Genomic DNA, 25,741 nt, shown 5'->3' on the forward strand with positions numbered 1-25,741 from the left:
TGATGAGATCTACGGAAGATTGAAACTGTGCTCTCCATCAACACTTTTGGGCTCTGGTAATATCTGAAGAGTGTTTCACTACCATTTCAATAATTTTTAATTTCAAGTTGAGAAAAACCATATGCGTCACAAGGCATTTTCTACTGTACTACGTTATTTCTTGCCAGTGTCGTATAATCGGAATTTGCAATGAATTACTATTTTGAAGTGAAAATACGAACAAAATCATTTTTGAAACAATCATTTTTTTTTGAGCAAATTCTTGACGTACGAGTTTTGCGAAATCAATTCATTTACATATCGTTAGAAAATTGAGTATTATTAAGGATTACGAACTTATATAGCATGTAATAAATCCTGTTTTTTTTTTTGGAAAAAATTGCTTCACGAAAGTTTCGCTTGAAAGTTGATAAAAAATAACTTTCTTCAAGGGGGTTCAAAACAGAAATCGATCTGTTTGACTCATAATCCTACTCGAGATTTGAAGATTTGATGGCACCCCGCCGAGAGGGTGAAAAGTTGAAAATGCTCAAAATACTATTTTCCTAGAAACGCGGAACTAGGAGATATTTTTTTCCAAACAAAAACTTTGAGATCCTGTAGATCAAGTTCGAGTTACAAAAAATTGTCTCACGAGTCATTTCAACAAAAAAGGAAGAAATGAAATGAAAAAAGTGTTTCAAAAAAGGATGCGTTTATTTCGAATATATCTAAAAAAAGGTTACATACCTACATATCTGAGTCTATTTATTTTTAAAAAATCTCATTGTTTCAAAATATATCTATATTTACGGAATTTATTCATTACAAAACGATTTGAAATCGAAGCAACATGAAATTAAAAGGATTTTTTTATTGCTTGAACATATAACTTTTTTTTCGTGAAGTGACTTAAATCTATAACCAGAATATTTATTTAGATTATTATGTAGTTCAGTTCATCTTTCCCAGAAGAAATATTTATGTCATTTAACATAATTTGTTTTGATAATAGTTTTCATTGTTTTATGATTCAGTTTCTAATTTGCCATTAATGAAACATTTTTTAGAGAATCAGGGAGTTAGAAATAGTTGAAATAATCCAAAGGAATAGCGAACGTTCTGTATCCTATAGAGAAATTGTGAAGTCAAAGTATCGATAGTTAACCACAAATATTCAAACCAACAGTCGGAACCATGTGTATATTATGAATTTTAGGATATTTAGGAAACATTTGATTCTGAATTTTGTAAATTTTCTCGGAATGAAATCTTTATATTTTCAAGCAATAAAAGTCTGCACCTGAATGAACATCATCAATCTGATTACCTCAAATATAACTTGTACCATTGAAAATTGGGAAAATTAACGTTCATTGAAGGCCATGCTTTGGAATCAAGTTTTTCTATAATAGGTGAAATTTCGATATTATTTTTCATGATACAAAAAAAGTTTCAAATATAGGAATTTGAGAAAACAAATATAGGAAAAATAGAAAATAAAGAACATACAAAAACATTACTTATGGGCATCATTCGAGGTTTGATCCAGTTGGCTATATTCAACCGTTCAAAAATTCGTTTTAAATCACTCTGCCTAGAAGTGACGAAAAAATATATTTTGGTCTTAACCTACAGGCGCAGAGAGTTGTCTGTGTTTAAAAGAAATCACGCTCTGGAAAACTATTTATTAAAATGTCAAAATAGGCCCCTCTCGGTGATCCAAAATATCTGAAAAAGAGAAAATTATCAGAATTTCTCTAGATATATGGTTTGAAAGGGAAAAATGAAAATGAAATTATTTCAAAAGTAATATACATAATTACAATCTCTGGCATTAAACCAAAACAGAGACAACACTTTTCTCAAAGCAGGTTTGATCACTCAAATTATAACAAAATAAATATTTCGAAATGAAATCTTGAATCATTAATCTCTTTCAACGTACCTACAGAAACTAGGTTTACGAAAGGGATCGGTCACTAGTTAACAAATCTTTCTCTTTGACAATGGAATAAATTCATTATTTCGGTTACTGTAAATGTTTAAAAAAATCTGAAACACGTCAAATGTAAATTAATTGACATTCTTCAACGTTAAAATGCCACCCCTACCTTCAACCCCCTTCGAAGACAGGTACAACCCCCAATTTTTTAAATAGGAAGTATAGGTTTGTGATATTTTTGTGATATATCGATATATCTATTCAAAAATAATATCGCTTTCAAGTTTATTGTAACAATTAAGATAAAATAAATTAAAATCACGTGGTTACCGAAATTCGATGAAAGTACACCCAAAAACTAGAATGTAATGCAAAACGTAATGAAATGTAGAATACGAAAAAGAACTATAGATGTTAACGAAGTAGATGTCCAAAATGTTCACGGCGAACGTCTTGGCAACATCCAAATCTCAAATAAAACTTCTTTTAACATTATTTAACATATCAGGCGTGACCGACCTAAACGTAAGCGTTATTCGTTCTTTTAAGTCACTAAAATCTGAAGGTTTAGTTTTGTACCCTTTGCTCTTTACATATCCCTATAAAAAATCTATTGATTCAATGGATCCTCGCCTACCTATCCACCGATTGGGAAATTTTGTATCGAGACACTGCCGGGCATTAACTTGGTAATGTGGTGGTGTTCCATCTTGCTGAAACCATATCATATTCACTGGAACTTGGGGGTTTCCTGGATCAGGATATAAATTTGCTAAACTTGGAATGACATCATTTTGAAGTAGTGCCAAATAATCATCGCCATTCAAGTTGCCCTCAATGAAAAAGGGCCCAATGATATGGTTTTCTACAATCTCTGCCCAAACATTAACCTTTTGAGGGTATTGTGTGTGTTCTTCTCTCATCCAGTGAGAATTTTCCGTTGTAGTAGCAGCAATTTTGCTGATTAGCATGACCGTTAAGAGGCAAAGTATACTCATCAGAAAACATAATGTCTTCTAATTGCATAATATTGTTATCCAACATGTTCATCATTTGCTCACAAAAATAAGTTCTTCTATCAAAATTTTCTTTCATGAGCTCCTGAGCTCATTTAATGTAGTGGATACCTGTCTACCGATGTATAGGTATGTAGGTTTCCCTCAAAGTCAATATCACATCTAATTTGAGGTCATCTCTCATTGCATTGGCAGCTGCTTTTTTTATCTGCCCCATATGACCAAGCTCGCGAAACTGCTTGTCTATTTTGTTTATTGTTCCTTGAGATATCGGCGGTAAATTAGGAAATTTCTCATGAAATAGTCGAGCCACTTCCTGTTGTGTTCGGGTTTTATCTCCGTAACCAATCATTTGTAATTTTATGCATTTCCTTTTATTTAACCATTTGTCAGACTAGAAGTTAACGAACTTTAAATTAAAATACTGACAACTAATGTAACATACAAAACAAGTTGACAAGGCGTTTTTTTAACTAACGTTGCTATGGAAATTATTTAGTTTCTTAAAGGATACCATCTAAAAAAAACATTGCTTTGGTTTTCGCTTACTGCCTTATTATCAATACCTCAACATAAAAAAAAGTTTTGAGTGTATTTTATCGAATTTTGGTAACCAGCAATTGAAAGCAATAACATTTTTGGATAGAGAATGAAGAGACCTTTCAAACGATATATCACAAGCCTATACTTCCCATTTGAAAAATTGGGGGTTGTACCTGTCATTCGACAGGGTTAGAAGGTAGGGGTAGTATTTTTCCGTTGAAGTATGTCAAATTTTAATTTAAATTTAACGTGTTTCGGGATTTTGTTAGAATATGTACCGGAACCGAAATAATGAATTTATTCCATTTGGCTTTTACACAATGTATACAGTCGAGCCACAGTAGAATGCTCTACTGTGGGCGAGCTGTTAAGGTCAGTAGAAACTCGAAACTGGTCTGTAGGTGATCTACTAGATTAATTTCATCGTGATCCTGCTCCTGGATGTTGCTGGATATTGCATAAATACCTGTTGGATATAATTTAATATACATCGCGGAATTGGCCAGGAAAGTAGTTGCAGTTCCAGAAGGTATTTTAGTACTTTGAAATTTTCTGTTGGTGATACTCACTTGATGAAACTATGGTTTTATTGAAAAAATCATTTGAAGAGAACTGAAGTGAAAAGTATAAAATACAAACGTTAGTACAATGGGGGAAAACCGAGAACATTTAATTACAAAACAAATGTCAAATATCGATTTTGTTTCAAAATTTTAAACTCACCTTTGGCAATACTCCACCATGGCAGTGTTACATAAGTTAAAAACGCGTTCAAAGGTACTGATTGTGCTCTTTTGTTTTCTTTCCAAAAATGGAATGTTTGTGTAAAACCGCGCATCGTCCACAAAGGGTTGTAAGCTCCATCATCCAGTTCTGAAAAATTAAAACTTTTGAAAATGATTTGAAATCTTCGAAAAGTTGGTTAGTCACATCGCCCCCATAAACAATGCTTTATTTTACAACCGCTACATTCGTTATCTTTGAAACGGATCAGTTCGATGCCATCTCCATCTCTCTTACACTCATGAGTGTAGGAAACTATGATGAAAAATAGAAAAAAATACTGAAAAATTGTATTTTGTATCTTTGTTAGTGTACGGTGAGAGTTCATTCAATTCATATTTTCTTCACTCTATTCTTTTCTTATGTCTCGTACCACCCTGTACAGGCAAGTGGTTGCATTCCAGAACACTTGAACCTCTCACGGTTCATCCCTCTCGAGAGAGCGTTGATCGGTTCAATGTATATTAGTAAGTTTCAGTTCTGTCGTAAACAGCAATGTTAAACATCTGTTTGTTCTCTATTATATTCACGCACTGTAAAAATCTTCCAATACCTGCTATCGAAGTAAATAGTTAAATGTTGAAGTAGTGTTTTATTAACAAGGTTAACGCTACAAAATTCAGTTTGATCATACAAACAAAACAGTTAGGTCGGAAACTTTTCAGACTAAGACTACCCTTTTAGATGCATTTGAAAGTTTAGAATTCGAAAAGGAGTAATATCTATGATCGACGGCAAATATCACCCATCCAAACAGCCCATTGTGTAGGTACTCACTCACGTAATAATTACAAGTAGAAACCGAGAAAATACTAGGTATCATAACATGTACTTAATCATTAAAAAATAACAATAACTAATACTACTACTAACAATAATAATGACACTCATTCAATGGTTCGTCCAGATATATATCTGGGAGAATTAACAACTAACAAAAAAGTCAAAATGAAAATAAATTATTGAAATACAGCTGATGTACTAAATTTGCTCATCTGTTTTTGGTGCCGAAGTTTTCGAGTAATGTATCATTATCTACTTGGAGAACTAAACTACATTTCATAAACTAAAACGAATAGGGCATACAAGAGACGCCGCTTTTTTTGTCATGGAGAAACAGTCTTACCACTATCGTTCTTCTTTTGAACATCACACCAGTAATAAATGTGGGTGCCATCGGGAGTAATTCTTTTTGGAGGATTGATATGTTTCAACCAAAATTTTTGACAGCTAACCCGTCTTCGACTTTTCGGTAAGGTACAGTAGCTATAAACATTCCTAATATTTACGTGATTAAAGTTGCCATTTTCATTGCCGTTCACTCTCAGTCTATCTACATTCATAACTTTATTGCATTGTACTCGATTATTTTCGGACAACTTATGAATATATTTGGGATTTGCTTCAGGCTCGGTATCTTCCAAGCAGTACTTCACTTCGTGAACAGAGGGCAGTTCTTCTTTGCCATTAACGGTGATATACAGATTTTTCGCGGGATCATAAAACTTAGAGACACATTCGCTGGTGCATTTTCTATCCATACTGATCGCATCGTCAGCTAACTCGTACTCGGTAAAGTTAGCATTTTGCTGTGTTTCTTTAAGTTTCTTTCGAGACTTGCTGAGCTTTTCCGTGAAAGCACAGTCACTGTCAGGGGGGCCTAGGCGGGCTCTTTGCGAACATGTTTTGTGGTTATGGACGCTACACCCAATGCTGTACATTTCAAGCTGAGTTTCTCGGTTTCTTCTTTGAAAACACCCGCAGCAATTGGATGTGGAAGCAGAACCAGTCTTATCTACAACAACGAGAAAAATATATTAGACTTGCTGGTTTATATCTGTGTAACTAACTACTGAATGGTGAGAAAATACTACGCAGTGTAGATAATTATTCATCAGTTTCATCACAAACATTTACAATTTTATTATTATTACTTCTCAGGTATCTTATTCTAGCGAGTGTATGATTGATTTTATGGATTTTTTGTCAAAGATGCAATTCTTAACACGACATACCAAAATTTTCTACCCATATCAAACTTTCTTTGGGAGATATGATTTTTGATGGTCTAATATAATGAAACAAGGTAATCAGGCAGTGATATTCCACGATATATACAATAATTTTGATATCTTATTCTGCTTCTACATCCAATTGTCATGACAAATGTTAAAAATAAGAATAATGGTTATTTTTGGAAATAACCAATTGTAAGTTATTTAAGTCAAAAATTTGGTCAATTTTCATCTCAGTAAAAAAATGTAAATATGGCATTTGTAGTGTGTTTTCATTCCATGAGAAACCCCGAGTAATTAATAACATAGAGCTTTCAATGATAATCATCACTCGCTCTACGAAATCCTGTTATGGTATATCCCATATTTAACAAATTATAGAAGATAGTGAAATATGTGATTCATAGTAACTTCCAAGCAACTGTTAGCAGGTAATCAGTTAATATCAATGCAATCCCCTTTCGCGTTTTGACCGCACCTCCTATACAAACATGTGCAAAGATGAATTGTCAAATGTGAAAATACTATTCATCTAATGAATATTATTTACAAGGACTTTGAATTTTAGGACAAATTTTATGTTTTTGAACTTGGCTGGCAGCTCTTTATAAATTATTACACCATTATGAAAAATGTAATGTATCACAATTTCCTTTCATGTTATGTTTAGATGTAGGGGAGAGTGTGTACAACTGTAACTCGGTACAATTGTAACACTGCCCATAATGTCGTTTAATCTTTGATCTATAACTTTGGCAACACAGAGTTTAAATAATCGTGTAGCCCAAATAAGTTTAGTTTACCGCCAGTTGAGAAGCATCCATCGAAGTGATATGGTGTGTGGTATATTTTAAAACTGTCAGCAATTGTCCTAAAGTAATTAAGTTAACACAGGTAGTTCATCTGTTTACGAATAATAGTCTGTAAGTAATTTAAGGTTATGTGTCGTCCTATTTTATCGATTGCAAACAGTTTCCTATAATGTGATGTCAGTACAATTGTAACATGGTCGGTGGGTACATTTGTAACAGAAATATACCCGCAAGTGACATACTGTTGATTCGATTCTTTAGATTACAATGCCTCGTCAAAGAATTATAAAAACCAATAGAGGACCATCCAACGAACTGAGCTGCTAATCGTGTTATGGAACAGAACATATCCATACGGCAAGCAACACTCTTTCGTTATGTTAAAAAGTTACGAGGTGACTGGTATTTGGCCTTTCAATAGGGATATTTTCAGAGATGATGAATATGCGCCCTCTTTTGTTACTGATAAACTTCTGATGCCACAAGAAAAAATGAAACACCAAATCAAAACGAGACCCTTGGAAATATTGCTATTCCAGGTTCTAGCTTTCTGGTTCGCCAGAAAACCAGCTCAATAAGTCTTTTAAAGTTTTGAAAAACTATTCAACCACTTCCAAAAGTTACTGTACCTAACTAGAAAAAAAATACTAGAAGAAGAAGCATTAAGAAAATAAAAAGCGAACGCTGTGAAAATAAAAATGGATTCAGAAGAAAAAGTAGTGAAAAAAAGTTGAAGAAAATAAAAACAAAAAAATCAAACGAAAATCGAAAGCAACGGGAAATGACAGAATAAAAATCTGCGATAGCACAGATGAAGAATCAATGTGTCCTTATTGCTTCAAATGGTACAGAGAGTTATCGTCATCCACGTGGACCCAGTGTCACGAATCTAAAAAGTGGGCACATGAAGATTGTGCACATAAGCTGCGCCCTGATTTTTTCTTTTGTGTTAATTTTTTGTTAATTGTGATGATAATTAATACGATAGTGATTGAAGGTTTCAATTGTTTGCGAATAACAATAAATAAGTTGAACTGAATATGGCTATTTTTAATAAAACATTAGCATCGTCATGTGTGATGACGGTATTTCAGATAATGTTACAATTGCCCCCTTCCTGTGTTACAACTGTCCTCTCGATGGGTACGAATGTAACATTCTTCAGGTGAGCACAATATGCATTTTTCTGGTTTCAAAATTCACAACATACATAGATATTATACAGAAAATAAAAGCTAGATTTTCAACTCATGCAACGGTTCCATTTTTATTCGCCCGTGCACAATAGTTGTTTTAAAAAAAATCAAGTCCTAATATTGTCACAATTGTATCCACTCTCTCCTACTCGTATTTCTTAAAACGTTCGCATGTGAATGAAATTTTAAACTGCTATATTTTTCATTTATAGTTGTTAGCTGAATGAAGAAAGAAATCGCCAATTCATAAAGTTAATTCAAATTCAAAAACCCTTTTAGTTGGATCTCAGTGTGGAAGTCTGATAGATCTATTCTGAAATTTGTTCAGTAGTTTGAGAATAGAGGTATTCGCAGATCTCATATGTTTTTCAATAAAATTTTTAACTGTTCCTAATAATGCACGGAGTTCCATTTATATTATGATTTTTTTTGGAAATATACGACTTATTAACATATTTCAACTTTTTATGCATAATTTTTTGATTAAATTCCTCGAAAATTACTGGACTGAAGACTGAATGAAATATTGAAAGTGATGAACTTTTCAACCTCTCTTTCCGATACAATTCATAAGATCACTAAGAGGTGACTAGTAACTCTTTATGAAATCTTCAGTTGCAATACCCACCATCTCTGAGATCTCCAGCTTCTATTTCACTGACCCCATTATCAATGCAATCAAGACCTTCGCTCTCTGATCTGGCTTTAACATCCAACTTCGATTTCCAGCTACCTCGTACGAAATTATTCAGATTGGCGCTTGGGTCGCTTAGCCGCCTTTGACTGCGGTAGACGAAGAAATCCTCTTGGTCTTCTTCCCAGTCCGAGTCCCACATGTCGGTTGCGCAAAATCCTGGTTCCGATGTTGGAGTCTCCACTCCTGAACCTATCATAACAACAGTAATATGATTATTATTCGATATTGGTGTGAAATAACCTGTGAAGAAGGTTATGATTAGTGATAATTATGAAAAAATATATTCATTGTAGGTACGATTGAAAATATTGATGATAAAACTTAAATCCTCTTCAACCATAAAATTGGTGACGAATAAAAACACTGAACTATAGATTGTTTAGGCCCTATGGCTACTCAGTTTGACAATCTATAAGGTCGTTCATAAATCCATTGTATTCGAGCCCCGGGATGATACTTCTGGCAAATTGTTCCTTGATATCATGATGTCTTGTAGATGCTTCTTGTTCATCCAGCAATAGGGTAAACTTCAAACCTTCCGGAGATCAGAGCTTGACACTCCCAAAGCAAGTGTTCTACAGTTTGGACGAAACAGCTACAGTAGCGGTAATTATCCCTGAGGCCAGTTTCTGTAAAGACGATCTTTGGTTTTTGTTGAAACTTAGAATACGTTTTTTCTTTGGAGAAGGGTTAGTTAATTTTTCAGGGATATTTCAGTTGATCAAATTCCTATTGTTGGCATTCTACCTTCATGGATCTCATGAAGTTCACATGAAATTTCGGTTTGGATAGAAGAGTTTTGGTTTCTTAATTCCAACACATCAGCTCCAATTTTCTTGTGATCTGACACCCACTTGCATGTTATTTGATTTCTTTCTGGGATTTGTTCTATGAAGGTTCTAAGTCAGTTGAGAATACCAAATAAATGACTTCAAACCTTTCAGTAGTCCAAATACAATTTTCTGTACCATGATTGCCTCTTTTGAGACATCCTAGAGTACACGCATCGCATCTACAGCATTTACTTCTATTTGGAACATGGTGAGGATACTTTCTAGAGGTTGGAAAGTTTGAATCATGGCCCTGTCGCTCCCATACCAACATCATCTGTCTTGCATACATTTTGAGTTCTCACTCGACTATGTATGGGTTTGGCAGCGGTTCACGAAACCTCCAAATTTTGAAATTGAAAATCATGCCTATCTGGCTTTCTGTCGATGAGATTCGACATAAATTTCAGTAAGATAATATTCAGGCTCTTTACGTGTCTACATAGATTTACATTCTTCTTTACTATGCGGTGAAACTTGTAAGCGTTCATTACTGCTTATTTCCTCACAAAAATATGTAATGGTGGAAGGTACGGTATTACGTTTTCAGCAAGTGTGGGGCATGTGAATTGGATGTTTTATTTTTTGTCCCAACAGAATACCACAGGTTTGAAAACCATTTTATATGACTAGTAGATCATTTCTAGTTCCAAACCCGAAGTTATTTTTTGATCTATAATCATGTCTAGGTTTGGAAAATGGAACTAGCAGTGTTGGATTTGATTTACGGTTATTGACATAACTTTGAGTCGCGAAACTCTGACCGTGCATTTTTTTATTATATTGTCGACAACCAACACGACAATGAACGAAGTGATATTACTTCTACTTAGAGAATATGACATAGGTCCAGCAAAATACCTGTGGAAACCAGTACAGGTTACAAGACTGTTGAAACAGGAGCCATAAAAACATTGGAAAAAATGTCTTAACCCCTCGAGGCTGCAATGTTTTATGGCGAAGAACACCTACTAGGGGGATATACTTTCTTTACAGTTTAACGAGGGATCAATGTTTCTTTTGTCAGTAATTCCTGTGAGTTGTCAAAAGCCCCTCTATAACAATAAAGGCACAGTGAGCCATTTATTTCTCTACAAAAGTATATTTGATGCCATAAACGATGTACTGTAGATCATTGATTGTAGATTTACCCGCCAGATAGGCAAATAAATACTTGTGAAGTGGTGTATATGTTGGAAGTTCATTTCTTTCGCAGGAAGAAGTGAAGCTAATGGGATGATAGGGCTTTGGTTGGTCTACTGGATATCAGTCTTCCGTGTAAAAATCACGTCAGGTTCGCTTCATACTTTCGCAATATACTCGAATCTGGGTTCGCAGAACTTTTCAGTAATGCTTTCTGAAAGCTTGTTAAGGTAAGACCAAAAAAAATTCCACACTCAACAAGACTATTTCAAAGTCAATGGCTTACTTGAGTTACTGGGCCCGTTAGGCTCTTACTAGATTTATTAGAGATCCTTACAGCAACAAAAATAGTAACCTTCTTTGCTTCGGTACAAAACTCAGATTAATAATAAGACATAGAGTTGCCATGCCTATACCAATACAATACATGTATTTTGAAACGGGGATCGGACTATGCTTTTCTGTACAACTTATGGGCGAGTAGGGGTGGCGGGTAATGAGAAGTTATGGAGAATTTGTTTACATTTGAAGTAAGTTGGACCATAAAACAGTGGCGGTTGGTTTAGTTGATAATCGGAGGAATATTATATATTTATGAAATAAATCATTTCAGGTGAAATTGTATTCTGTTCAAATAGTTCCTACAAGAAATAAATCTGATTTATTATTAATGATTATGGAAATGAGGCCAATTTTTCTACCACCTACTAGATTTTTATTTATGTATTTATAATAAAGCGCGTGGTTTACTGGGTTAAAATTAAATTATTTCAAATTAACTAATTCATAACAATGATAAATGTTAATTTCGAAAGTAATGAACTTTGCTTCGTAAAATCAGATGAAGAAATTTGTGATTTATTCTCAGATTTGATGAACAAGTGGTACGGTTTGATATTATTTAGTGATTTCATTCAAAATTTGTATCCAGGGGTCTTTGTGGACCGACATTGTTTTTTCTTCAATAATTCATGCTGACGAATTCTATAATTACGAAAAATCATCAATGTAAATGAAAAAAACTGTACTCAAACATAAAAAATATGTTTTTCATATGTGTGCTATAGGTCATATTCATTCTTTGATCAACAGACTAAAAAGGTTTCTGCTCAATGTTCAGTTAGTATACTAAATAGTTATTCTTGTGCAACCAGTGTTAAATCTGTTATTGCTCACTCAACAACTAATTTACGTCATACAAAGAATATGCTTTCCGTTTTAGTTTTTTTTTTGTTTGCACGAGGCTCTCGAGTTGCATATTGACAATATTCAATAAAAAATTACGTTTGTTATTTTTCCAACCTTTTTTTGGTTGGGATATGTCAAATAATGAAATAATATAAACCTAATTTCAAAAACTTTATTTATAAGAATAAGATCAAAAAAATTATCATTAAAAACATCAAAAATATCCTCGTTCATAATGTCGGTCCACAAAGACCCCTAGCTACCAATTTTGAATGAAATCACATAATAATATCAAACCTCAATCGTAATTATAAATATTCATGATTTCTAATCGAAAACTCTTTATATCGGACCTCACAAACCGTACCGCTTGTTTATCAATTCTGAGAATAAATCACAAATTCATCTGATTTTATGAATCAAAGTTCATTACTTTTGAAATTAACATTTATCATTGTTATGAATTAGTTCATTTGAAATAATTTAATTTTGACCCAGTAAATCATGCGCGTTATTATAAAGCCATACATAAATAAAAATCTAGTGGGTGGTAGAAAAATTAGCCCCATTTTCATAATCATTAATAATAAATCAGATTTCTTGTAGGAACTATTTGAACAGAATACATTTTCACCTGAAATGATTTATTTTATAAATATATAATATCCCTCCGATTATCAATTGAACCAACCGCCACTGTTTTATGGTCCAACTTACTTCCCTTAAATAAACAAAGTTATGCTGCCTTCAATGTAAGGATGGAAAAGGCCTCTATCGTCTTTTGTTACTCCGAGGTATAAAATATGAGACTGCCAATGTTACAAGATAGGTTTCAACACGTAAAATGATTTTCTTGTCATATGTACTACTCGTGACTATATTCTATGATTTATTTTTACTGAAAATGTTGTTTTTACTCTAAAAAGATAATGATGTCGCTACTTATGTGGGAAAAATTGATATAGGCACGTTTTTCTTGACTTTTGATAAGAAAATGTAATGATAATAATGAGTACGATTATACCTATCAGTGAACATGAGTACAGTAAATAATCACCTACCTTTTGGCTTCGTCACAGCCATTTCAGCATGTCCTTTTCCTTGAGGACCCTTCATTCGGACGAATTCGCAACGTTGAGTTGCAGAGGCAGAAAAAAGACCAAAAGTCATTCTTTGGGCCATTTTTGTGCTGAGACTGGACTGCTGTAAATAAACATTCATAAACACTATATAGTGACTATGAGTTGATGTTAACATGAAAATTAGTCCAAGAGATGAACTTGCTTTTATAGTTGGCATGGAGAAAATATTATTGAAATGTGTACTTGTCGATGGCAAAAACTTACTCTTGCGTCATATACTTTCTTCAAAGCATCATATCGGATTGACCCCAAAAATATAACTCCTTGTATGCTTCCAGATCTATCTGCCGCTAATAATTCAACACAAACCATTTCACCGTCTCGAACTAAGATATCGTGGAACACTTCATCAAAATTATCAACCTGTGAAAAGGAAAATGAATATTTGAATTGAAGGGGTTATATTTTTAGGAGTGATTAATTTTTTGGGAAAGAAAGTTTTTGGCTTTCTACTACTCCATCTGATACAAAAAAAAGGATGAGAGAATCTTCCAAAGAAAGGAAGGAAGTAATCAATTTGAAACTCTATACATGAATGTGTAGATCATGCAAAGAAGTAACTTTCAGACACAAACTGAAAGAAAGTCCTCCTGAAACAGCTACTTTCATATAAACATTGAATTACACGAAAGAAAATGATTCTTTCGAAACAAATACTTCTATATGAACACTGAATTATACAGAAGATACTTTTCTCAACTCAGTTTGTATTTCAAACATTTGTTGTGGAATAAGAATCAGATATCATTCACATGAGTTCTACTTTGAATGAATGGTAATAAATTGTACTCACATAGAACACTGTCACCCTCACTGGTATACACCGATGTTTCGCCTTAAGACACTTGCCCTAAGGTAGAACTACGTAGAACACATGTGAATGATATCTGATTCTTATTCCACAACAAATGTTTGAAATACAAACTGAGTTGAGAAAAGTATCTTCTGTAAAATTCAGTGTTCGTATAGAAGTATTTGTTTCGAAAGCATCATTCTCTTTCGTGTAATTCAATATTTATATGAAAGTAGCTGTTTCAGGAGGACTTTCTTTCAGTTTGTGTCTGAAAGTTACTTCTTTGCATGATCTACACATTCATGTATAGAGTTTCAAATTGTTTACTTCCTTCCTTTCTTTGGAAGATTCTCTCATCCCTTTTTTTTTATCAGATGGAGTAGTAGAAAGCCAAAAACTTTCTTTCCCAGAAAATGAATAGTTTTGAAAAATTATAAATATTTTAATTTCTTGTATAAACTTGTTTTTGTCAAAATTTGACTCCGTAACCTGTGGTTTTGACTTACGAAATAAAAAATTTCGTATAAACGCCTTTTTGAATCAGAATTATTGAGAAAAAGAAAATATAATAATAATAATAATAACGTCTTTATTATTTCCTCTTTTAATACATTTAAATAAAAAATAATCCTTGAAAATATATTTAAGAAAATAAAGGGTGAAGTTCAACTCGGCAGCGAAGAGTGCTACTTTGTTGTTCTTCCACTTAACCCTGAAAAATACCTATGCGTACCTGTTGAATGATACAAAAGACCAATATATAAAAAAATATTAAAAAATGTCTATACAGTTTTTGGTGAAAGCGGCAGTTTTCAACCTTGTTATGTGAAAATAATGAATAAAAAACCTACTGATAAGTCCTGAACAAAAGATTTATAAGTTGTGTTTTGAAAGTTTGGATACTTCCTGTTTTGAAATTTGATGGAATATATCTTGCAAATCTGGTAACTAAACGATCTCCTGAAGAGTTCAGTTCTGAATGGGGGTGGGGACAATACTCCTCGATGTCTAATATTGATATTATGAACATCAGTGCGGAATGTTATTTTCTGATGAAGATAGGAAGGTCTCCCGGTAAGGATGATTTTATGAAAGAGATTTCCAGAATGTAGAAATCTTTTGTTTTCCATATTCAACCAACCCGTTTCACATATCTTGTTGGAAATTCTTTCTCGCTTCCTTATTCCATATATTAACCGAAGACAAGAATTTTGTACCTTCTGAATTTTTTGTTTATATTGGTTGGTTGAATTTGGTCCATAAACAGAATTCGCAGAGTAAGGATTTCAACCAAATAGGAAGACAATGACATACACCTTATATAACTCGTAAGGATGAGTATGTTCTTTGCACTAATGCATTGACATGTTTTCCAAACCTCAAGTTGAAATCCAATAATACTCCTAAAACCTTGGTTTCGTCTACTATTTCGATATTTTCATTATTAATTTTGATATATACTGAGTTTAGAACATCAACTCGCTTATAATTGGGTCCATATAAGATAACCTTTGATTTTGTGGAGTTTATAATCAGACAATGATCAATAGCATTTTTAACGAATATGCCGAGTTCCCTATTGATTATCTCGCATGCATCATTCATTTTTTGAGGCGGAAAATTCAAATAAATTTCGGAATCATCTGCTTAACAATGAACATTGCATTGCTGAATAAGAAGATTGCCGGAGTAAAGAGCAAACAACACAGGACCTAATATTGAGCCTTGTGGTACTCCAGATAAGTTTGTTAGACTCTATTTTGTCAATAGAGACTCTCTGGAATCTATTTCTCAAACAATTTTCTAATAAGTGAATAGCTGTACCCGAAAGCCCTATATATCTCAGAATACCAAGTAAAAGTGTGTGATTAAGGGTATCAAACGCCCTACTGAAATCCAACAAAATGAGTATAGTATACTGTCCTTGGTCGGTTTCTCTTATGATATCATCAACAACGTGCAGGAGAGCGGTTGTGCAACTGTATCCTTTTCTGAACCCCGATTGAACAGGTGGCAGTATATTGAATTCCGAAAGATGTTCTGTTAACTGCCTCTCCATCGCACGCTCTGATATTTTTGACAAAGTAGGTAGGATACTGATAGCACGAAGATCTTTATATTCACCAGGGTTTGATTTTTTGGCAGTACTTTAACTAGCGCTCTACCCCAAGTTGCCGGAAAAATACCCTCAAGGAGACTAGTGTTTATAATATGGGTGATATACTCAATTATATGTGGACAACAAAGTCTGATTAGCCTAATATTTATTTCATCACAACTAGGTGCATTCGTCTTTATATTTAAGATAGTTTCGGCAACAAATAAGTCATTTACTTCTTGAAAGTGGAATTTTGTATTAACGAGAAGGTTGTGTCTGTAAAAATTCAATAGTTCTTCAGGTGGCTCCAAGTGTTGAATTGATGAAGAAATCTTTGATTTCCCTAGGGTTTTTCAGATTTTCTGGAAATCTGGTTGATTTTCTAGTAACAATATTGGTTTGTTTTAGAGTTTTCCACATATCCTTGGAAGTACTATTATTAAATTTGAATGAGAAAAATGCCTGCTTTTCTCGTTTGATGGCTTCATTCACATAGTTCCGCATATCTTTATAGAATTGAAGATGAATTTCTGATTTCGTCCATTTAAACCTACGAGAGGTTTTGTTCCCAATAGATATCATTTCCTTCACAGTATCTGTAATCCACGGTGCGCTGGGTCTACTCATCTTTGATCTTATGAAAGGTGCATGCCTGTCGAATAAGTTTGTTAGATTATTGACTAAGAAAGAAGTTTTTGAATCAATATCTTCTTGATCAAAAATTCTGAAGAAGGGGATATTATACAAATCTCTCTGAAAATCACTTTCATTAAAATATTGGAAATTCCTGTATGTACAATATTTTTGGATCCGATTCCTACTAGGTACTTTAAGTTTACAGGTAATCAGCGAATAATCTGATACTTCAGTGGAATCTTTGACCGCTTTCTCGAAAACAAGTTCTTCACTAGTTATTATAAGATCCAACAGAGTGGCACTAGTATCAGTAATTCTCGTAGGAAAGTCGATAATTTGATTCAGAGCAAATGAATCTAAAATTATTGATGTTGAGATCGCCTATAAGTATGACTTCATCAACTGTGGGGTACATTAGACTGAAACATTTTCGAAATCGTCCAGAAACAATGAGACATTTTGATTGGGAGCCTTATATAATCCACCCAGTTCATACATTTTCCCCTCAATTTTAATTTTTATCCAGAGTTGTTCGAATAATTCATCTGTAGACTGAAGTAACTCACTATAAAATTGACTTTGAATGTAGATTAATAAACCCCCTCCCCTAGATCGTCGATCAGCCCTATATATTCTGAAACCATCTATCATCAGAAGATCATTGCCAATATTATCATTGAACCACGATTCACAAATAATAAAGATATCAAAACTATTTTCTTCTATCAAATTCTTCACATCTTGTAAGGAAGGCATTAAAGATCTGACGTTCAAGCATCTGATAAGTAGGTTGTCCATTTCAGTATATTTATGTTAAAAACAATTCCAGCAAAAACTGCTAGCTCGAAGTTGAAGAAAACAAAATCTTATCCTAGTATAAATTCAAATAAAAAGAGAGTGGGCACGGCACAATAGTTATGCAACCAATATTTATATCAATATTCGTTGGAGGAGTACATCCATTTCTGGTTGAGAACCTTGAAAAGTGACTCAAAGATCAAATGAAATTTTTTAAGACTTTCTATTTTAGATTCGACCTATATTTTGTTGTTCTGAAGACATTTTTTGTTCAGTTATGTGTGTATCGGCACATCACTAGACAACTTACAGAAATCATCAATTTGTAATCCATCATTCATTGAATTAGTTCTTTATTTCTTATTCTGAATGATCTCAAACTTATTTTTAATTTTTTTCTTTCTTTTCATTTACATGTTGATTAATAAAATACGAAGGAAGGTCTCGAGAAGCAACTAGGCATCACAAAAAAAATCTTCAACGGAATTGTTATTCCAAAGTGATGGTAGGACATACTTTGGCTAGAAGACAGCGCAAGAGCCTTGCAAGGAAGGGAAGCAAGAACAACCAGTGCTTGCACTTCCCTACATCAGAGGATTGTCGGAAAAGATTAGAAGAATTGGGTCCAAGTACAACATCAGAATCTGCTTCAGATCTGGAAACACCATCCGTAGCAGTCTCACGATAAACAGGCCACCAAACGCGGACTGCGATTCCAAGAATGCATTTACAGGATACCCTGTGCGGCAAATCCTATATCGGTGAAACTAAGAGGTCGTTGAAAGTCAGTATTGCCGAGCACAAGAAATACACACACAGCGAGGAGAAACCAGCAAATCGGAAATTGCAGAACATTTTTGGACTCATCAACATAACAGCAAGTGGTCCCAAGCTGAGATAATCCACAAGGAGAAACACTGGTTTGAGAGGAAATTCAAAGAAGCTGCATATATGTTGTCCCACGATGCATTCAGCCAAGCTAGCGTAGATATACGCAACATATGGAATCCCATAATCAAGCGGAAAACGGTCAACTTCCGCCAAACGGTCATCTCCTGCTACACCGGTGAAGTGAGGATAGGTGAAAGCACTCGAATGACCTAAAAATAGTCATCTCTCGGAGGAATAAGTCCAGTCATTACCCGAAGATGACTACGGGTACCGACAAGCTAAACGTCGTGAAGTAACTTGGCTTGAAATCTTTTGATTTTTATTTCATTTTAATTGTTCAATTTTCAGTTATTTGCTTGATTTTCATTTTATTGTAATTCCATTTTAGGGTTTTTTTGCTTAATAAAATTGTTGTTTTCAGCTATTCATTTCAATATTCAGTTTTATCTGTTCTTTCAGGGATTTGCAGTCATATTATATCATTTCAGACAATGGAAGTCCGAACTAAAGAAATTCAATAAAGAGGATATTTATTATTATTGTCATTGTTATATGAAATGAAATGCTAGATATTTGGACTTTCTTTGTATGGAATATTGAAAACAGATTTGAAATCTTAGAAAAAATGAATGATTAAAACATTAGAAAGACTAGGATTGAAGTATTCTGATGACATGGATAAACAGAAGTGAATGAAACAATTTTTTTCACGACATTATTTCGATTGTTAGTATGCACAATGGCCTTCAAGTGATAATATATAATCTTATACTTTTATATTTCAATTCTGTTAACCTTTTTTTGCCAATGATTGGTCTAAAAATTAATAACAACTTCTTAACAAACGAAATGCTTTAAAGTTACCATGAAACAAATATGAGGGTAGGTTATTTCCTCCACCTCCCCTTTTGTATCCATCCTTCTTCTACTGGGTGAAGCGTATACTTTCTGAGAATGCCTTTTCAGTACTTGAAGTTCTTTCGGACTCGTCCTAGTACATATTGCTAGAGTCAAAGTATATTCGAATTGATGAATGATGAGGTTCAAGTAGACGGTTTCTTCCCAATCTATGTCTGGATCGCCTATTGGTAGCTTTCTGCTATCTTTTCGAAAAACATCCACCTCAGTCTGTAAATGAGTTGATTGAAAATGCTCTCTATAATCATTTTTCGAGACGATTGAATTAAAAAAAAAGAGAACCCATAAGTTTTTCACTTTAGCAAATTTTCAGGAAATATGTGAAATAATTTGAATATTTTTTTGGTAGAAACATATCTAACATAACAAAAACTTTGCAAGAAATAACTTTCTGAAAACATAATTCTCATATATCGATTAAAAAAAACTTTGAATGTTCAGCTTAATCTGATTATTGTAACTTTCAAGAATGAAATCATACGATTGAACATCTGAAGACGATGTACAATCAAAAGAGTACATTTTTCTCCGTAGGAAGCAGACTTTGACAGGCATAACTCACCTCAAATTTCGGCAAGTATCTGGGAGAACCTTTGACGTGCTTTTTTCGCACGAAAAACAAGAGATCATCGCAATCCATAGTTGACTCATTTTGAAATAGAAAATGTCTTACGAATAAGTCAGTCCAATAGGTTGTTCCTTGTAGCATCACAAATCCTGACTCTGCAACAAAGTATATATTCAGAGGGTTCTTCAAAATTCATCTGAAAACTTTGAGAAAACATTCAACTCACACATGTACGAATATCACTGGGATTTGTTTAGAAACAAATACAGTACGTAGATAAAATAGTTAGATGTTTTATTTTGCCTATGCACTGAGAAAAAACATAATTGAAATTTTAATAGCAGCAATCAAAAAGTTCATCTACATACGTAGCAAAGTTCACTTATCATAAATGAAAGAAGAACCCTGACATTGTTTGTATGCAACTATTGAGCAAAATGACCAAATAATAGAAATCACTACCCACAAGTGAACTAGAATACTTACGGTTATAACCCCAGCTCTTCATTATTATTGAACAATTTAATTGGTACAAGTTGAAAATTTATTTATCGTCTCTTCCCATAAAACAAAGAACTGGCCAATTGAGTTTGTCACATTGCTTGGATTCTTTCACAAGAGAGGAAACTCTGGATGGAGATGAAAAACCAATGTGTTCGAAGTGCAAGCAAAGGAGAAAATGTACAAAGTCCTTATCAATCTATAAGTTTCCCCGTATTTTAGTAATTCACATTCACATTCCAACGGAAAGATTCACAGGCAAATTGAATGTTTCCATTGACTTTTCTTCAGATGATTAGATATGAGCAATTATGCAGCTGACAATGTGGCTCCTTGGCGTTATAATCTATATGCACTTTCAAATCACAGTGGGACTACTTACAACGGACATTACACAGCATATTGCAGACACCCATATAGTGGCACGTTGCATGAATACAACGATTTACACGTGTTCCCAATTTCGCCAAAATCACTTGTAAGCGATGAGGCATATATCCTCTTTTATGAACATGAGGGAACGAAGCAGCTCCTTTGATGTGATTTTTTTTTCTTTCCTTTTTTATATAATCTTAGCTCTTTGAATTGATTTGTATTTCATGATTGTTCCAAATTTCATTATTTATTGTAATATTCAATATTAACAAGGATTTTGAGATTGTCATAATAAATCATTTATCGTTATCCAACTCTGTATGAGTACTAACCTCAACAAGTTCTTTCACTTGTAGAAAATTATAACTTACGATTCTTTGATCTTACATTCCTCAAGTTTGAAAATTAGTTTTATCAACACGGTATATTGAATATTGAGTAATTGAATGGAAATACTGTCAGAAAGCAACCACATTTTTTGGGAAAACGAGACTGTTATTTCGAATTTGAAGATGAAAATATCAAAGGATATATATTTCAGAACTTTCTTCACCCAGAAAAACTGATTGAGGTAAGTATTTTATTAGGCAAGTGGGAACCAACCAACATATATTTTTTCAATTTGAACAAAACTTCTACTTATATGTGGCACCTGTATATTTTTATGTTTAAAATATGTTTTTTCCGGTACCCAGCTATCGCATCCCTACGAACGACAACCCTTAGAAGTCGAAATTTGGGTGAGCTAAGGATTAACGAGGTCTTACCTTTTAACGTGTGATTCCTAACACGGGTTGGACGATAGTAGGTGAAAATCGAGCGTTCAGCCTGGGGCTCGAACCATCGACTCACATATCGGCCGATTGACTGAGTGAACAAAGCATCCAAGTCGAATCACCCGGCTTCGAAAGCTCCCAAATGAAAGTATTAGGTTATTTCAAAAATGTTGTTCGTATTTATGAGTCTACTTCAAACTGTAATTCCTGATTGGACAATTATTCAACTTATTTGTGATAAGCATTTTTTAAATCAGTGCAGTTTGTCCAAATCGATTAATTCCGTCAGCGCAAAAATTGTATTATCGGGATTCGATGAAGTCGACGAAGGCCGTTTATGTCTGGTCCTAATTGGCGAAGGCTCTACCGGTGAGGAAGTTACCAAAGTGCTTGAAAGGATAGTAGTCTGTTGGCGAACGGTCTTGAGACTATGGTGATCGAGGCAAACCTTCGACGCTCGATTCTTTTAGTTTTCGGATGGTGAAAACATAGTAGTCGATTGGTGAGAGGTCTGGGGAGTATAGTGGGTGAGGCAGAACTTCGAAGCTCAATTCGTTTAATTTTTGGACGGTGACTTGTGAAACGTGCGGACATCGTAGAGCAGAATCGAAGCACCTACTTTTCGAGTGAAAATTCACGCTATTGAATTATGTGCGCAGAGATTGAAAGAATCCAACCTCATACACAAGTTAATAAAAATATTCTCGGAGAGTCAAGCGGCGTTGGAAGCTCTTGGCTCCTACCGAGCAACGTCTAAATTGGTAGCAAATTGCCAAAAACGACTCTTCTCGATAGGAAGACATCATATTGTCTCTGGTCTGGATTCCTGGCCATACTGGCCTGGAATCCAGCCTGAAGTGGAAGAGTGGAAAGAAAAAAATCATGAATTCAATAAATCCTGAAATTATTGCGAAATAACTATAATAGTAGAATAACACTGAATTTTGATTTTTGTATTCATTAATATTTCAATTGGAAGGTTATGTGGAGATTTTGTGGTTCAGTTAGCATTGAAAATGATCAAAAGTATTCCAAATTGAAATTAATTACTTGAAAAATTCACAACCCGGTACATTCGTAATCCAGCTAAGGGTTCAGAAAGGTTTTTATATTTCTTGAATTTTCATTTTTGATGTTGAAAATTTAGCTCTACCTTATTCAAACGTGAAGCTTTCAGCTTTGAGAAAAATGTATGGGACTTGCATTGGAGATGACGAATAACTGTTTAATTGGTGCGAAGAAGAGTAATTCATAAGTATTCTGAAAAATCTTCGTGGGAAATTGTAAAATTCATCATTCAGAAAATTACCATAAAATATTCTGTAAATTTAGATACCCTCCGATGCAAGGAATCTATTTTTTGGCGTCATAGTTCAAACCGCCCTGAATAGAAATAGTAAACTGAATATTACTCTAATGAATCATGAATGACACTAGCAATAGTACTCACCATTGGGAAAAGTGAGGGAATCAGCGTGAGAATGAGTAGGAGGGTGACGCAGTGTAAAGCATTTTTCTTACATAATAGCCCAAACAAATCATTATCAATTAGGGTCACGAAAATATACAACTAATTTATAATAAAGGTGAAATCAGCTAGTAGTGCTATTTTAAAACAGACGTCCAGAAATGAAAAATATTTACCATCTTTCAGCAACTGCCTCATTTCTTTGGTCCTCTGAAAGTTTATCTCTTCTAGCAACTGTTCAAGAACTGTGGGCGTTTTCAAGGAAGAACTATTGGAGTAAGCCATCATATCAAAATACGCCACAGCCGGGAATAATATTTAACTTCATGTATTCATCGGAATTAATATTATTTGCAACATTTTGTACTCTTGTTTGTAGTTTCGCAGTTATCAGAAGACACACGTGACTAATGCGAATATGTCATTGGATCGATAACCTTCCAGGGGACATGCGTGCGTTGCCCTGTTCGTTTTCCGATAAGAAACACAGGGAGTGTTACTAGCAGGAAAGTTTCGTCCTAGCAGCCATTTTTAGTCCTTATTTCTCGTTCCTGAAAACTAGTGAACAAAAATGAGATGTCATTTTGATAACTGACAATTGAGTTTGTAGTCACTCTAAATCTTTTGGGTATCTTCAAGTGAATATCTACACAGAGTGTTTTCTAACTACGGTACGAAACTTCAGACAGTGATTCGTTGGGTCGTTTTGAGAAAAAAGGTCCTATGATGTTAAAAAAACGGTATTTATGAAATATCATAAATATCCTGACACCGATTTGGTTGAAATTTACTAGATACAGTTATTTGAAATAATGAGGCGCTTATTTAGCCCAAACTAGATTGAAATTATTAGGTCAAGTGGCGTCTCAGAGGGCACCTCAGCCAACAATATTGAGAAAAAAAAAAAGAAACGTCACTGACTTTTTTGTAATTTTTAATTTTTTTAGAATAATCATCTGAAAATACTTAATATTATGTGTGTTTTCTTCATATCAAGCTTCGTTTTCGAGAAAAGATCACTTCTATAAACTAATAGTACTATGTTGCTGTATCGCTGCTGTTCCAATGTTTTGACAGAATCAGAATCAACGAACTTAGGCGTGCGCAGTGTTATAGAATAGTGCATTCAAAAAATTGTTCTACAGCGCCATCTAGTGGTGAGTTACAGAAAAATTGATAGCCTTAAAACCTTATCTATGAAAAATTACTTATACATGTCAAGTTTCATCACGATCGGTTGAGCGATGTAGAAGTTTATCACTTACCAACCAACAAACCAACCAATCAACCAACAAACATCCATTTTTATATATTAGATTCATGGACAAATAATAAAAACAAAAGTTAATAAATACCAGTTAATTTCGATCTTTCTGATCAAATACACGATTGCAATTGATTTGTTATTGACTATATCACACGTTCAAAAATACCTGGAGTATTCCTCAACTCATTCACATCTAGTACAGGAGTTTCATAAACAAGAGACTTCAGGTAACCCCATAAATAGAAATTCAGAGAATTTCTATCAGGACTGTGAGCTGGTCAATTTTGAGGTCCAAGCCATCGTTTAGGGTATGTGATGTCGAAATGCTGACGAGCAAGAATACTAAAATGAGCTGGAGCCCCGTCTTGCATAACTTATAAGTACTTCTTCTTACAAAATGAGTAAATGATCTCGCAAAAATTCTGTGTAGGATTCACCTGTTAATCTTGCTGGTAGAAAAAATGGGCCAATTTGGTAGCATCTCGTGAAAAATTTGCTTCGTCCGTAAACAAAATATTTGGTAAAAAATTATTGTGTGCCATCGTATGAAGTATAAATCAACCACCTGCAAAACATTAATCTTGGATGAAAATCCCGAGTTAGTATAGCTTGGACCCGCTGTATATAATATGGGTATAGGAGTTTTCTTTTTTCTCTAGAACTGTCCAAACGGTTTTTGGGCTGACTTTCAGTTGCAGTGACATCTTCCCGGTACAATTTCAAGGATTTTAATTTTTTTTTAAACTCCCAGTTTCATCTAATTTCGTAGCGTTCTAAATGTTTTTTCACATGAAATTACTTTGTTTAGATATCTGTTCTGGTGAATTCTCCGAAGTTTTTCCGCATTTCCATTTCCTAATCCATAAATAAAGTAAATGTCATTTCGACGTTGGTAAAATTATTCATAATGGAATCACTGCTAATTGACAACTCTAATTTTACTGATATGATAACAATATCACTGTCAGCTGGTCTCCAAAGCAGGTGTTTATGATATGCAAAGTGGCATCAATTTTTTTCTCGAAAACGAAGCGAGATATGACTAAAAAACACAAGCGACAAAAAAGTTTTATTTTTAGTTGAATAATTTGAAAGAATAAAAAACCACAACAACAAGTCAGTGGCGTTCTTTTTTTCCCAATATTGTTCGCTGTGGTGCCCCATTGAGACGCCACTAGATTTAATAATTTCAATCTAGATAAGGCTAAATAAGCGCCTTATTACTTCAAATAACTAGCAAATTTCTACCAAATCGGCGTAAGAATTTATATGATATTTTATAAATAGATACCGTTTTTTTAACTTCAACGCCCTGTGTCTCAGAAACGAAGCAACTCTGGACATATGTTTATAAAAACTTTTT

The 25,741-nt window shown here is 33.9% G+C and overlaps 1 protein-coding gene across 7 annotated transcripts in view; it reads right to left on the minus strand.

The window, feature by feature from the left end:
- Nucleotides 1-677: 677 nt before the first annotated feature.
- Nucleotides 678-25,741, minus strand: part of LOC111511426 (uncharacterized protein KIAA0930 homolog) — a 30,301-nt gene continuing 5,237 nt past the window's right edge. For 4 of the 7 annotated variants that reach the window (XM_074181477.1, XM_074181475.1, XM_074181476.1 and 1 more), the window contains exons 2-10: nucleotides 23,288-23,669; nucleotides 19,986-20,146; nucleotides 19,370-19,633; nucleotides 13,494-13,652; nucleotides 13,209-13,350; nucleotides 8,918-9,175; nucleotides 5,393-6,061; nucleotides 4,207-4,356; nucleotides 678-1,710 (exon numbers count right to left, since the gene is read on the minus strand). In XM_074181477.1, coding sequence (XP_074037578.1) covers nucleotides 1,670-1,710; nucleotides 4,207-4,356; nucleotides 5,393-6,061; nucleotides 8,918-9,175; nucleotides 13,209-13,350; nucleotides 13,494-13,652; nucleotides 19,370-19,633; nucleotides 19,986-20,146; nucleotides 23,288-23,399 — 1,956 coding nt within the window. In that variant the 5' untranslated portion in view covers nucleotides 23,400-23,669 and the 3' untranslated portion in view covers nucleotides 678-1,669. Of the gene's footprint in view, nucleotides 1,711-4,206; nucleotides 4,371-5,392; nucleotides 6,062-8,917; nucleotides 9,176-13,208; nucleotides 13,351-13,493; nucleotides 13,653-19,369; nucleotides 19,634-19,985; nucleotides 20,147-23,287; nucleotides 23,670-25,741 lie in introns of all 7 variants that reach the window. The other 3 variants (XM_074181479.1, XM_074181480.1, XM_074181481.1) reach the window with 3 other exon arrangements.

This window comes from Leptinotarsa decemlineata, unplaced genomic scaffold (genome assembly GCF_025532065.1).
Source record: "Leptinotarsa decemlineata unplaced genomic scaffold, Ldec_3_MD MMD2_tig00026314_RagTag_RagTag, whole genome shotgun sequence".
In the NCBI taxonomy this organism is placed as follows: Eukaryota; Metazoa; Arthropoda; class Insecta; order Coleoptera; family Chrysomelidae; genus Leptinotarsa; species Leptinotarsa decemlineata.